This window comes from Aplidium turbinatum, chromosome 13, assembly GCF_918807975.1.
Source record: "Aplidium turbinatum chromosome 13, kaAplTurb1.1, whole genome shotgun sequence".
Taxonomy (NCBI): Eukaryota; Metazoa; Chordata; class Ascidiacea; order Aplousobranchia; family Polyclinidae; genus Aplidium; species Aplidium turbinatum.
Window position 1 is genome coordinate 22292588 of NC_137484.1, and position 15095 is coordinate 22307682.

At 39.1% G+C, this 15095-nt stretch overlaps 1 protein-coding gene across 1 annotated transcript in view; it reads left to right on the forward strand.

Annotated features, from left to right (window-relative positions):
• The first annotated feature begins 217 nt into the window (after positions 1 to 217).
• Positions 218 to 15095, forward strand: part of LOC145782373 (glypican-6-like) — a 39532-nt gene continuing 24654 nt past the window's right edge. The window contains exons 1-2 of the mRNA XM_082594158.1: positions 218 to 546; positions 5880 to 6038. Coding sequence (XP_082450284.1) covers positions 357 to 546; positions 5880 to 6038 — 349 coding nt within the window. The 5' untranslated portion in view covers positions 218 to 356. The remainder of the gene's footprint in view (positions 547 to 5879; positions 6039 to 15095) is intronic.

The window sequence follows — 15095 nt, forward strand, 5'->3', positions numbered from 1 at the left end:
ATGCACAAATAATTTTAAAATGCTAGTACTTACAAATTTGGTACCATTTCTACAGACCAGAGTGAGGGGTGCAATTGGTACATCAGTGCGACTTCTACATGAATAATATTATGACTTGTCCATTATTCTTTACATTGCATATTTTCAGATTCTAAATAGCTGGCTAAATAGTCTCTAACAGTGAAATTAGCTTGCTGAGAATAGATTCTGCCTTTTTACACATTAATACGTTTGGTGGAATACCATACCATTTTAACTTGGCATTCAACAACAGCTGCTGAGAAAAGATTTTTCAGTTTAAATTTGAAAAAATTCAACCAACTGGATTGGATTTGAAAAGTTTTTCAACTGCATAAATGACTATAAGAGGGAGCATGAAAATGTTAACTATACAGTTTGCACTTGCCATTATATTGTTAGTTAGCTATTCAAGCTCCTCTTCGATACAAGGTAGAAACTTGAAACAGAGTGACCATTGTAAAGATACGCAACACATATATCAACTTAACGGATTTAAGGGTGATTCACCAAGCAAGCCTGTGCCAGGTAACAAATGTTATGAATTTATTGTTCTTACAACTTCTCATCACTTGTTGACTATTGTATTTTTTTAAATTGTATTAATATCTTTAGCACTTTTACTAAGTGTTTTCATGCATCATTTTTTTTATCATTGTACTTTTGTCGTTCTGAAAAAAACAATCATATCTGTCTGTAGCTTTCAGGTTTCTGGCTTGGTATGATTTAGTTTGGATTCAAATCCAAAACTACAGTACTTCTATAACATGTTGTATGTTTGATAAAACATTATGTGGTAAATCAAAAAAGCTTGTATTCTTTTATGTGTTTCTTTTGACCAGGTACTTTTCGCGTATATATCATACAAAAGAGAAACTATGATGCTTTACAAATTAAGTTCATTTGCTGCACATCTACCTAAACTTGAGACTTTAAGGCCATTTTAAAAAGCTTTTTTGGGTGAAATATAACTTTTCTGTAAACATTAAACACCAATAAATTCTTGATGAGGTTTATAGGCTACTGAAAGAAAAAAATTGACTGAATTGATTTTGCACTGAAGTAAGCTTTTATTTATTTGTGAATTGATAGACTTCAGAGAATAGGTGTATGCAGTGTTTTTTTTAAGGTGTTTTGGGGGACCGAAACGGACCCCAAATTTCTCCAGCGGTTTCCCAAAATTTGGACTTGCAACTACAGTAGAAAAGTAATGGTTGTTTCTCGCTATGTCTTGTTGATCAATGGCGGCTCGTGCCATGGGGCTGCAGGGGTGCAGCCCCACTTGAAATAAAGAGAAGAGGGAAAATATGTTTTCCTCTTGTTTGTCCAACCCGGTTACTTTTTTCACTTAAGAATTGCGGATCAAAAATTAAAATATTAAAAGTTTCGTTTGGCAACACCGACTTTGGGCAAACCGCTCTGCAGCCCGAGATTCTGGATTTCAAGCGCTCTGATTGGCTAAAAATTGTCCTTGAAGCTCCACCTCTTTTGGTATTTTACAGCAATTTTTTAATCTGTTGGGGCTGCATGGAAAACAGCCCCACCCAACCGAATAAGCTTACAGACTTTTTAAAGTTAGTTTTTATTACGCAGAGTAGCGATGAGCCATGAATGTAGAAGTGCTAGCTGTAGAGCTAGGGTATTCAACAGGTTATAGGAAGTGCTAGTCCAGCCTAGAGCATCTCAAAATCACTTGAACCTCATATGCAACGGCTAGGCTAGTCAAAACTAAGCTCAATACTAGTAAAGTTTGTCTCCAAAGCAATACTGTTAGTTTTTTTTAAATAGCCTACAACTTAGGAATACATCAACTTTTCAACAAACTTTGAATGCGTTTTTTTAAAAGTTGGGGTAAAAACATGCTCAGAACGCACCAAATTCAATGCGATTTTTCAAAATTTTCTGGGGAGCACCCCCCAGGCCCCCCGCGAAGTCGTTCGTCTTCGCTGAACTCAGCGACGGGCTTCGCCCCCCGGACTATTTGTTGCAGCCCCGCTGCTCACAAACAGCACCAGCCGCCACTGTTGTTGATAATACGAATATAACCTATACGATCAAGGATCAATAGTTCACGTCCGGAAAAAAGAATAAGTGGAGGTACAGCTAACAGCTTAAACAAAGAGTCACAAAAGAAGTGCACCTTCGATACTCGTTAATGTTTATTTCTGATTTATGGCGCATAATGATCAGTTTTTACGTGTGGAAACATAACAAGCAGAAGCCAACAAGCACACTTTGTTTGATTGTGCAGCAAACTTGTTTGGCGGCCGTGTTGGGCAGGCTGTTTGATCGCTGTCACAATCGTTTAAGCTGTGCCTTGTCAAATAATTCATTTTATGTTGCGTTGATTGTATGTAGTTTAAATGCCTAGGTTTGTACCGCATTTAATGTTTGTCCTAAAGTAACCTTTGAAATCAGAAATAACGTAATAATTGCTTTTCTTGCGAAACCTAGATTCGAGGTAATTCTATTCCTTCTGGTGGCGGATGGGAACGGGATTGCGAATCTGTTTTGTTGCATGAGATAGAACCTGAAAAATTTGTTCTGTGATTGTGCACTGCCAGTAGCCTAATAAATAATTCTTTTAAGCAAATATGGCTATTTTTTGGTATTTAAATGAAACACTTGCGCTCTCTTAAAACTACTTAGCGGTCACCCAAACCAAACCTTAAAAAAAACCCTGGGTGTATGGATTAAAGTAATTAACGCAAATGCACTTTCTTAGATTCTGCTGTGCTTTTTTTCAAGCATACACCAAAACATTTTCATTGCAAAGAAACTTAGTTTGAATTAGAACCAAAATTAAGAAAATTGATATCAATAATATCATTAGTATCATCAACGTAAAAGTAAAAGATGCTTTTATTCTGAATGATTCTTTAAAAGTTTTTTGTTTTCAAATAATCATGTGAGTATCACCTTAAAAACAATCAATGTAAAAATTGGCAGTTTTATATATCCTGTACTTTTCAACCTTTTTAGAAAAAATGCATTAAAAGATGATTTTTCAATCTTTGTTAACACTAAAGCAGTCTTCGAAATTAGCATATTTTTACTTCGGCAAAAACATTGCCGAGGCCAAACGGCAAAAGTTGAAATTGCCTCGGCAATTGCTGTGAACGTTTATTACGAAAAAATTGTACCAAAACATGTAAAACGAGAAGCGAAAAATATAATAGAGTAGTCTATCAAGACCGCATTGTTTGATTTGTTGTGATGTAATAATACCAAAAGTAGCGATAAAGCGAGCAACGCGATACCCACGCGTCGTCGTCGTCGTCTGAGCTTCTGGGGCCGAGGGTCTATCCTTTTACCACCCCAGATTCACGATGTTCCCGGACTACACTGGAAGGCTGCTAGAGAGCAGCCAGTCTTTAGTTTCATCATCCATGACGCGCAGACCTTCCACTCCGTTAGGTGGCTTGAAGATGGTACAGTCATTGATGATGTGGTCTGCGGTCTGTTCCTCGGCACCACATTCACAGGAGGAGGAAGAAGCCATTCCCCATTGGTGCATGGTTGAGCGGAAAAGGCCGACGCCCGTATGGAGACGGTTGAGGCGCACCCATGCCTGTCTCTGTAGTGTCAGGCCGATGGGGCGTGTGTCGGCGTCGGGGATGAATGAATGGAGTCTGGTGGTGCTTGACCTCCATTCAGAGTTCCATTTATGGTCCGCCCAAGTAGCCGCAGATATGTCTTGTTCATCAGCTTCGTTGATCAGAAGCCGAGCGGCTGGCACGAATGGGTGTCTTGATTTCAATCGGCGGGGGTGCCCGTTTGGGAAGGCAGAGATCTTGTGGTGGAGAAGATGATTAGGCTCCAGTGCCCGTCGACCGAGGGACAGAGTGGCTTCTTCGCGACGAAGCTCAGCGGGTTGGATGCCAGCGAGAATGGGGAGATTGTCCAATGGTGTGGGACGCAGGCATCCGGTCACTGTGCGCAGAACGCTGTTTATGGCAGTGTCGATGTTGTGGCAGTGAGCACTGCGGCACCAGACAGGTGCACAGTACTCTGCTGAAGAGTAGACAAGGGCTAAGGCTGCTATTCGCAAAGTGTCAGCCCTCGCCCCCCAGCTAGAACCTGCCAGGCGCTTCAGTAATGCAGCGCGGGATGTCAGTTTCTTGCGCAGTGACACCAAATGGTGGCGGTATGTGAGCGATCTGTCTAGTGTCACCCCAAGGTACCTTGGCTCGGGGCAGAAGGACAGAGGTTTTCCGTTGTTGTGGACATGTAGCTCACGATCAGCTTCCCGATTGTGTAGGTGGAAAGCTGCCGCCACAGTTTTGGTTTCGCTGAGTTTCAGTCGCCAGTTCTGGAGATAAGCTGAGATGGTTTGCATGTTCTGGCTCAAGGTGTCTTCTAGATTTTCCCACGACTTTGTGGAGTGGAGAATTGCCAGATCGTCCGCATAAGCGTATTTTGCGGAGACCGTGGTTGGCAGGTCGTGGGTGTAGATGTTGAAAAGAAGTGGAGCCAGGACCGATCCCTGTGGGACGCCGTTTTTCAGGCGTCTCAGTCTGCTTCGCCGTGGGTTGCCGGTGGTGAGGGTGAAGCTTCGATTCCTGACAAGTTCCATAATCATATGGACCATATGTCGGTCAGGAAGCAGGCGAAGCTGTTACGATAATTCACGCTGTTACGCTGTTACGATAATTCATGTTAAATAACTCATGGGGGGGGGGGGGGGGGAAGTATGTTAAATTTGGGTTGATTCAACGTTCGAGTCAGCACAAATCGATTTAATTTTTCCGACTGCGCGGAAACAATCGGCCACCCCCACTAGTGGGGAACAAACCGACGATGGATTATGATGATGATGACCGGTTGTATTGCGTAACAACAATGCCCATTAAGAAATGACGACGACGTCGTTTTTTAAGACGCAAAACTGCCCGTTCATGAACGCGCGATGTCATATGATCGGAAGCATTACTTTTCTTTACTGCCGAAGTACTATTTATCCAATTTTGTACTACTTTTTTAACTGGGCTCCGTAGCTTTTCTAATTCCGATTTGTTTCCGTCATAAAATTCTTTACAAATTTTGCAAAATACTACACTAACTTTTCCTTCTGTCGCCTCTGTTTCATAACCTATAGCAGGTACATTCCACTTTTTAACTGTATCTTCCTTTACCATGATTTATATGTATTGGCAATGACACTGGTAAAGAACAAGCATTCGATGAAAGAATAACCTAATTGCGTAACAATTAAGCCAGTATTTATAAGGTTGCTAACTTTTTTATAGTTCACATGAGCATTGTCAGCGCATAAAATTGCACTTGTTGTTGTTACGCAACCAGACATCTATCACAAACCGCAATTAAAAAAGTAACGCATTAACCTATTACTTACAAGTTACATGTATTCGACGTCTGTTGATGTTGTGTGGTTCGTTGTGAAAGCGGCGCGATCGTTTCTGATACAGCTGGACGAGATAACGGAAGGCGAAGCGCGATAAAGAGTAAATGCTTACAATAATTTGACGTCTACTGGCGTTGAATCAATGCAAATAGGGTGATATTTTTATAAGCGCCGGCGAAGTAGAAAGTAACCCAAATAAAAACATTAAGCAATAGTAAGATTGAATCAACCTCCTAGTCTGGTGTGGTCTGAGAAAATTAGGGTTATTTTAGTAATCTTGTGGTCCTTACAAGCGCTCGTGTGGCCTCGGCATTTTTATTGCCGAGGCTAATGTGCCATTCATGCATCTGCCTCGGCAATCACCTCGGCAATTGACGATTGCCGAGGCTAATTTCGAAGACTGCTAAAGTTTGTGGAATAAAAGTCCAATAAGTAGCAAAATAAATTTGAGTTTATTCAAGAAATTGTAATTATATACTTGGTTTTGATCTGGCAGGAATGAAACTGGGTATCTGTCCACAAGCATACTCATGCTGTACCACAGAAATGGAGAAAAACTTTCAGAAACAAAGTTCCGTTGATGTCACAATTGCCATGAAGGAAAAGTGCTCATCTGTGAAAAATACTTTTACCAAGGAACATAAGACATTTGATGGTAAGTTACTTACAAATGATTGTGATTTGCCAATGTGATAAGCTAGCTTTTACCATGAGATGTGTTTTTTCATACCTTTGAAGCTTTGACTTTTAAATTACAAGCAGTATAGCCTTTTCGTCCGACTCCATAGCCCTTGTTGTGATCCACTACAGTATATATATATCAATTGCTATTCAAACTGCTTCAATTCACTCACTAAAATGTTGAAAAAGTGTTTATGTTTGGTTAGTAAGTCGTGTGTTGTTGAGCTCTGTTTGCAACTGAAAATCTGTCATTGGATTTGTTTCAGCAGTTCGGTCTATCATCATCATCATAATCCATCGTCGGTTTGTTCCCCACTAGTGGGGGTGGCCGATTGTTTCCGCGCAGCAATTGTTTTAACCCCTTTTCTCCATTTCACCCTGTCCCTTGCATCTTCCTCCTTCAGTCCGACTTTTTTAAATTCATCCTTCACTTGTTGTTTCCACGTTCTTCTTGGACGACCGCGTTTCCTCTTCCCATCCACCTTTAGATCTAGTGCCTTTCTAAGAAAACTTCCTTCCTCCCTCCTTATCACATGTCCATACCATCTTACTCCATTTGCCCTTGCCAGTTGGTCTATGGTCTCTCTCATCTCTAGCATATCCAACAATTCTTCAGTCCTTTTTTCCCTTCTCGTTTTCACCCCACACATTGCTCTCACCATTGACCTTTCCGTTCTTTGAGGTATATATATATATGAAATAACTTGGTGGTGTTGTTGCGACAAGCAAGAGTGTTGTTTATGAACGAAGATTGTTTGGTACTATAAACGTTTTGTTTGTAGAAAATTCGTGGTAAACTGAAATAGGTCTATGTAATTACACCAACACAATTGCACATATCTTCAAACTACGTGAGTTATGTAGTTGATGTTTGCTCATGTGATGTTTTAATCTACCGGACCAAAGCACCACATTTCAAACGCATTTAGATTTGCGATCACGACAGGAAGTGATGGTTCATTATTACATCCGCTTTGTGTATGCAAATCACCAATTGCTTGGCCTATATCGATTGGTTTCGTTATGTTAGGAGTTATGAACTGGTGGCTGACCTGTGGAAAATACCCATGATTTTGCCTAGCTCTTGTCATATCATAATTGGTTCAAGGCACTCCAGTCTCCAATTGATAGTTTAGTTGCCACATTTGTGTTAGCTAGCTGGTTTGTGTTAGCTAGCTATGTTGGTGGTGGACCATCCTGTTGGCTTAGAAGTTATCTCGGCATATATTTGCTCATTAAACTAGATAGTGTTCAAACAAGGATAAGATGACAACACAACCCATTCCAATGTTGACTTCTCAATCCGATGAAAGATGCTGAGCAAATTAGTGTTTTTTGTGTTAATTCAATGTCTGCCCACGTTAAATCGATGTATAAAACACAGGTCTGCGAGATGGAAAGACTCTGAGCAAAAGTCTTATCAGTAAAGTTTTTTTTTAAGATAAGAAATCGTTTTCGCTAATTGGCTGGTCATGATTGAGTAGGTGATTCCTGATTTTGAAAAAAAAAATGTTTTGAAACGGAAATTGTAATTGTATTGCGTCTGTCTGAACTGCAAAAAAAAATTATCCACTTAGTTTGCTTTAAGATTTTTAACAGAACCATATCAACTGGGCTTACTTCTTAATTTTGAAGTACCGGTATAGAAGTACGTGTAGAGGCTTTTCAAATTGCCCTGCATATGAGCATGTGTAGCCTGGGCACTTCAATTTGTTACTTTGTTTGCAAAACTACATTTTTTAGTAATTGCTTTTCACAAAAATGTAAATGTAGCGACGTAGTCCACTTTGCCAACTTGCCTGTTCATCCTACAAGGCTCTCAATCGATCACACCGAAGTCAATTCCCAACATCTCTACTTTCTAGTGCCATTCAGTTTGGAACAGGTCAAAAAATGTTTGTTTAAACTTTTAGATATCGTTTTATTGTCGCACAAAGCGACTTGTAAATACATTTCACGTGTTTACATTAAGAGTCATGTTTGTTTTACCTCCTTTGGTTATTTCATTGTCCAACCGTGTCCAAAAAAAACACGACTCACAAGCAGCGGAGTATGGCTTCAGTTTGTGGGAAGTGTTTGCTTTTATTGTCCATTGTATGATGAAATCACCAAAATATTTTTTATACTGTTTTGCATTGTGAGAACGTACCTTTTGAATCAAACTGTAAAAAGGTTTCAGTGGTTTCTTTCATGCTCGCTTTGAGATGAGGCTAAATAATAACATAAAGATGTTTTTTTTTCCGAAATAAGATCTGCAAAAGTGTTTTTCTATAGTTGTCCTATGTACACTTTTTAGAATTTTTTACTGTCACCAAAACATCAATCATATTCATAGGGTATATATGTGATGTTTGTTGGCTTAAAAAGGTGTTTTGTTATCAGTTCTCTGATTTTTACTCGCCATCAAAATTGGTTACCTTTTACGTCGATTCAACGTTTGTAGACAAATTAATCTGAGTAAGAAAAGAATTGCTTGCAGAGGAAGTTCGAATTACGGTTAGAATTTTGGGAGCTCAAAATGTCCTGGTTATTTATTTCTGCTTGACCATGCAGTTCGTCAATAACTAATGAACACAAATGATTTTTTGTTTTGTTGAGTTTTTTTTTGGCCCTCCCTGAGCAAACGTTGGATTCATGAGGCAAGGATTGTCCTTTGTGTTTGTGACAGCTGCTGATGTTGACAATAGCGACAGATTGATGAGTTTTTCAATAAAAGTCGTTGGCTCTTTCCTCAGTAGGTCACTCGTCAGCCGACAAGGCACCAATTCGAAATTGGATGTCAACTTTTTATGGAACTCTTCAATAATAATTGTTCGACTTGTGCAGTGTTTTGGCCAGGCTGGGTGACCTTACACATTTTGAAGGACATAGTACTAAACTACTTTGTTCTGTTTTAAACTTACCGTACAACAATGTAGGTTTGAATTTAATTCATGCGTTCATTGCTTATAAAACAGCCAGAGATAAACCAGCGTCATTTATATCAATAAAAAGCACTTTATTTTCAAGGATTCTCTTTGTAGACAATTTCATTAAAATTGAAAGTCTTCCGTAAAAGTGAACAAAACCTATATATATATGTTTTTAAATGTTTAACGCTTTGTGCACTACTTTTTCTTACGTTTTTCAAGCTAATAGGATAATCAGAGATAGTAATAAACTTATATATATCACATAATTTTGATAGGCCTACCTATGGCCATGGCCTACCTATGCATTAGAATCACTTGGTTTAAATGGTTTTCAACTCAACGCACGCCACATATGCTTTGAATTAAACTTTCGATTTACTGCCATAAAGCTAGTTGAAGGACTACCGCCATTAAACCAGTATTTGTTCGTGAAGTCTGAAGTGTAAAATGATTCGAAATTGTAAGTCACCTGCTGACAATACCATAGTACTTTCTAAATGGTTTGATATTTTCGGCTGACTTAGTCCCGTGAAATCCAATACCCATGCAGTGGAAGCCTGGTTTTACTGCCCAATTTTAGATTTTCAGGCCTGGTAGCAGAGTGCCCGCTTCTGGATCTGAAGTCATAAGTTCGATGCCCTGTGTGTTCATACGGGAGGCCCTACGAAAACGACATTGGAGACTCATGTACGTTTAGCGCTCAGCATTGGGAGAATGGAAGTTGATTATCATTGTACAGCGCTCGGCTGTGCTTCTTTAGGGTTGCGCTGAATCAAAGCCCTTGGCTGAATCCGTTTGTCTGATGCAACATAATAATCGCGATCGATACAGCGCTATAGAAAAGCACTATTCGTTCATGATTTCGTTTAAGATTGTTTTTCCTCAACGTTAACTATTGAAAGTCGTCATGAAGGGAAACGTCATTTTAAGTACGGTAATCTTCCTCCAAATGTTTTACCAAGCACTGTTTTTTACAATCAAGATTTTATGTCTTCTGTTGTTTCTTTTGAATCTTTGGTAAAAGCAACTTGAAAAAAGTTGACCCATCTCAACAACATGCCGAATAGTTCAACCAACGAATTTGCTTTTGCGAAGTCCTTTTAGAATGCAGCACAAAGGTGACACAGCCCAATGCTATCAGTGGCTGTGTCAACAATAGCACTTTGTTCAAATCAAAATAAAACGCCTTTCACCGCTTGGGCTTTGCTTCATTGTTTGTTGACGCCTGTGACAATAATCATTTGTTAAGTAAACAATAATATTTGCTCAAGGCAAGAATCTTCACCGAAGTTTATTTGGCAGAAAGGCAATCCAATATCCATGCTGCAGCATTGAATGATTTTCGCACCGTGTGGCCGGTGGCGGTACCGCGTCAAATTGGTGGTTACCAACGTTTTGCATATCCTGCTAACCCTGGAAGTCATAAGTTCTCGACTCTGGGATTCTAAAGATTAATTGCACAATCGACAAATCCAACGGCCACGATACGATGCAGTTCGATGCAGACAAGCGCTCTTGTAATCTCCGTGACAGCATCCTGGGCCTCCTGGCTTTGGAGTAATTAGTTGCAGGTCTGTCAATGTCATGCAGCTTTTGTGGATTTGAAACGTTAAGCTGGTTTTCAGAAGTTGTTTGACTTTTGGTTATTTTTCAAACCTTTCGCCATTATGTTATTTGCTCGTATCGAACGCCGGATTCGATGTATCATCATTGTTTATCATCTCACCTAAAGCTCGCTGTCTTTCAAAACGGAAATACTGCAGACATGTAAAAATATAACCCCAGTAGGCATTATAGAAATATTTTTATTTCAACTGAGCTTAAGTTTAAATGCACAAGAATTAGAAGCCATACCAAGACCCTCTGTTGTGTCCTGAGCGATCCTATCCCAGCCCACAAATCAATCCTCTTGATTGTTTTAGCGTCTGCAGACGTTAAATCGATATAAAAAAATGACTCATTGAGATGACATTCTGTCATGACATGGTTGCAGCAGGAGGTCGGCGCAGTTTCACTTTGAGATTAATGCTTTGTTGTCGTTTACCATGCTTATACCAGACAGCAAATCCATCATTTTTACATTGCTTCAACGTCTGCAGACGTTGAATCTATGTAAAAATCAAGGATTTTGCTCTCTGGATATGTTGTCGTTAGCGGTTGAACAAGCTGTTTGAAGGGGAAAAGCGATTGCTATTGCCCGATTCTACTTTGTAAATCTATTTTCACAAGCAACTCTTTCTTTTGCAACGTTGCTGTCGCTACGTTACATTTTCAAATACATGCAACGCCGACACGCTTGAGAGCGTCACTTGATTTCATTGGAGCTATGTGTCCGAGTTTTTCTGCTTCATCTTCTTTTGTATGAGACATGATTGCTCAGATTTCTGGGCAGGTGATGGAAAGCTGAATTGCCAAAACAGTGTAGCTTGGTCCAGTGCTGCTATGTGCATTCCATTTGGTGCTTTGTAAATGGTACGTTCATCATGTGTATTGTGTGTGTGTATCTGGACAGAGCTTCATCTGAAGCGCTGTGGACATTGTTTCGACATCATGTGTTTATATGTTGCGGCCTAATTTTTAATATTTGTGGAACATTCTAGTTTGTACAATGTACACTACGTACAGTCATCGTCGTCGTCGTCGTCTGAGCTTCTGGGGCCGAGGGTCTATCCTTTTACCACCCCAGATTCACGATGTTCCCGGACTACACTCATGTATAATGTATATAGTTATATACTGTACTTCCTATGCAAGTCAAAATCACTGGTATTTCCTCATACATTATTCTTGACAAATATCGAATGTAGAAATGTGTCTCAATACATCTTTTCACTTTCTTACCATGAACGTCACAACTGTCAAGAAACGAAAATATATTGCGTGTAGAAAATGCATGCAAACGCAACTATGGGGACGAATGAGGACGCGTTGTGCAAAAGGATCTAACGTCAAATCTACTTGGTGTTTTTGATTTTCTCTAATTACCTGTTTTCCAGGTACACTTGTTTTTGGTGAAGTTTACTTTGTCAGAGTAAATCATGGTCTTTGTAATTATAACTCTAGGTGGCTGTATCTTGCACGAAGCCAGGTGAACATGGTGGTTTCACGTAGTTTAATTGCAATGCTGCAAAACATACTTCAATCGATTTGAGCCATTACATGTATTTTTGTTTATTTTCTAGTTGGCCAATAGCCTGACCACGATGCACTATCCCAGTTATTGATTTACATTGTCTTGCTTTTTTTCTGATGTCATAAAGGTCACAGTAAAGTGTTTGTGATGTTGGTGGCGCTGGTTATTCTGCATACTGTTAAATGATTTTGGCACAACAACTCGAATGCGAACTCCTGTCTTTGTATGTCAAGTTGATTTGCACTCTCCGGCAAAGACCTGCGCAGTTTTTTTGTCGTTTCACCGCGGGTGGTCCCATGCACATTATCAGAAAGCATCAACGCGACTCAGTCAACCCTTTGCAGATGGTATGATGTAATATTTGGTTTGTTGCTCTGTGGAAGACTTTTTCAAGCGTGGTGAAATATATTGAACTCCAACATCAAATTACGGAATCTTTATGCTCGGAAAAGCTCATTTTCCATAACAATGTATTTTTTTAAATAAAGAGCAGCGTTCCAATAGAAAAGATCAGGGTTAGCATTTAGCAATGAAGCTACAGTATGTACAAATGAAAACATGATTGCTGAATTAAAAATTTTGTTCCACGTTTCAAACTCAAAGATGAAGCTTTCTTCACTTTATCTGGTTAAAACGACAAAAATGCTGTTCACATTCCTTGAAGCATTGTAGATCTCTGTTAAAGGTTCTCTCATTTTTGTACGCCTCGCGCCTATTTGCAGCTTTTTGCCCAATCATTTTTCACCCTGGTGCCTGGTCATGCCTAATTGACTCAACTATCATCAAGTGGCCATTGCTGAATGCTGAATGGAATTTGCTGGTGCATGAATGAGAGCATGAAATTCATTTGAACATGTCATGTACCCAGTCAAAAGATCAGTCTTTTTTTGCATTGATTCAGCGGCTGCACACCTTTAATCAGTGCAAGAAGGACTGATTTGCTGGTTAAAGATTTTATAGTTCATGTGCGACGCAGGAAGCAACGTGGGTATTCAAGCACCCCACGAAGCACTTTTTATAGCTGTCATCACACAAAACACACAATGCATCATCATTTTAAGTGCAATTTGTGATCTTTTATGTGATGGAATATGTCACCACTCCGCGGTGTATACGTTTGGCAATGAATTATAACAACACTATGCTGTGAAACTTAGCCATCACCCTACGTTGCAACAAAGAATCCTTTCTTTCAAAGACGTAAAAAATTTCAGCAGCTGGAAATGAACGAAGGTAATTGCCATGTCCAACAATATCGCTTGGATAAGTATTTTTGTAAAGATGAAAAAATAGTGTGTGTTTTTCGGATGAAATAATTATATTATTTCTTGACAGTTTTGCACCTGCTTCCCGTCTTAAATCAACTTGAAAAATCCACCGATTGTACGATGTTTATCAGTAACTCTATCCTTTTTTTATTGATTCAACGTGTACAGACGTTAAAATAACGTCATAAAGGACTGGTTTACTGGCTAGGGCCTAACAATCGGGGCCAAGATAATTTCAATGTTATGTTTCTGTTGCAAAGTACTGTTTTTTTGGAGTATAATTAACAGTTGTCACCCAGACAGCAAATCAGTTATTTTTTACATTGAAACTGCCGATTTTCTGTCTGGTCATGGGATTTTTAAATAAAGCAGCTAAACTAACACAATCAAGCTATCTCTGCCAGCAAGAGTTGCCATTTTTACAACATCGCCGCACGATAAGCCCATCGATCCTTGTTGTGTTGATGCAGTTGCACGAACCACTGATATTGACGTGGTCATCAGTTTTTCTTCCTTTTCTTCTGAAGATACTTACGCATCGCCGTGGCGTTAGTGTGATTTACAGCAACATCGTGGTCTTATGTTTTATCATGCTGGACAGGTAGCCATTGCCTGAACTAGCACCTTAAAGAAGTCAGTCGTGTCTGGTTGACAAAACGGAATAAAAACAGATTATCACCTTCTACATCTTGTGATAGTTCAGTTCAATTTCCACCAGAAAAAAGTATCTTGTTATTTAACTAAATGTCTGGTGGACAGCCTCATTCAATTTTTAACGTCATTAAAGCAAACTATTTTTACATTTCGCTATTTGAACTATCTTACTGAAAGGGGCAAGCGTACTGTCTCAAAATATTTTTAACGTAGCCAGATGATGAAAATAAAAAAACATCATTTATAGTTCTGCTGTCTGTTATCATCCCGGTGAGTTGCTGGTGATGATGATTCTTTCGGATACGCCTCATTAAACTCATACATTATTAATTTATTTTGTTTACATTTACATTAACATCACATAAGAAAATTTGCTGCAGAATTTGTGTGGTGCGTGACACAGATAGAGTAATATCAGTTACTAACGTTTTACCAAAGTCTTAACATTTTGTTTATTTTGGATCTATCTGAATTTTAAAGCCATATTTAGGTGGCTCTTAACCACGAGCAATATTACCATCAGTCAAAGCCGAAAATCTGATTAAACACGTCATTTATTCGTTGCTGTCAGATTATAATTAAGTTTACTGTTTGATCTTACATAATTGCCCACGACAAACACTGATCTGCAGAGCACAACTCGTTCTCAATTTCAAAATCTCCCACTATTTTCATTGTTTGCGGCTTACATGTTACGTTCATTCTCCAGCAATTATTGAAACCCTATAATTACTGCAAGTTGTCCTACGAGTATTTTATTGTAATACAGTGAAGCAGTGCCTGTTTAGAACAACTTTCCCATCGCATTTACTGGTCAGCCATGAAAGGACAACTCAAATTTCCAGACAGAATAATCGTTGAATCAATGTAAAATGACGGATTTTGCTGTCTGGGTTGTTTTTTCTCCTTTTTTACTTCTGTGCATCTGCAGACGTTGCGTCAATGCAAAAGACGCGTAATTTGCTTGCTGGAACATTACAATTCTTGTTGACCAGAAACAATGCAGTATGAAACAAAAAAAAGCATAAAAACTTCGGTGTCAGTTTACACAAGATTATATTTGA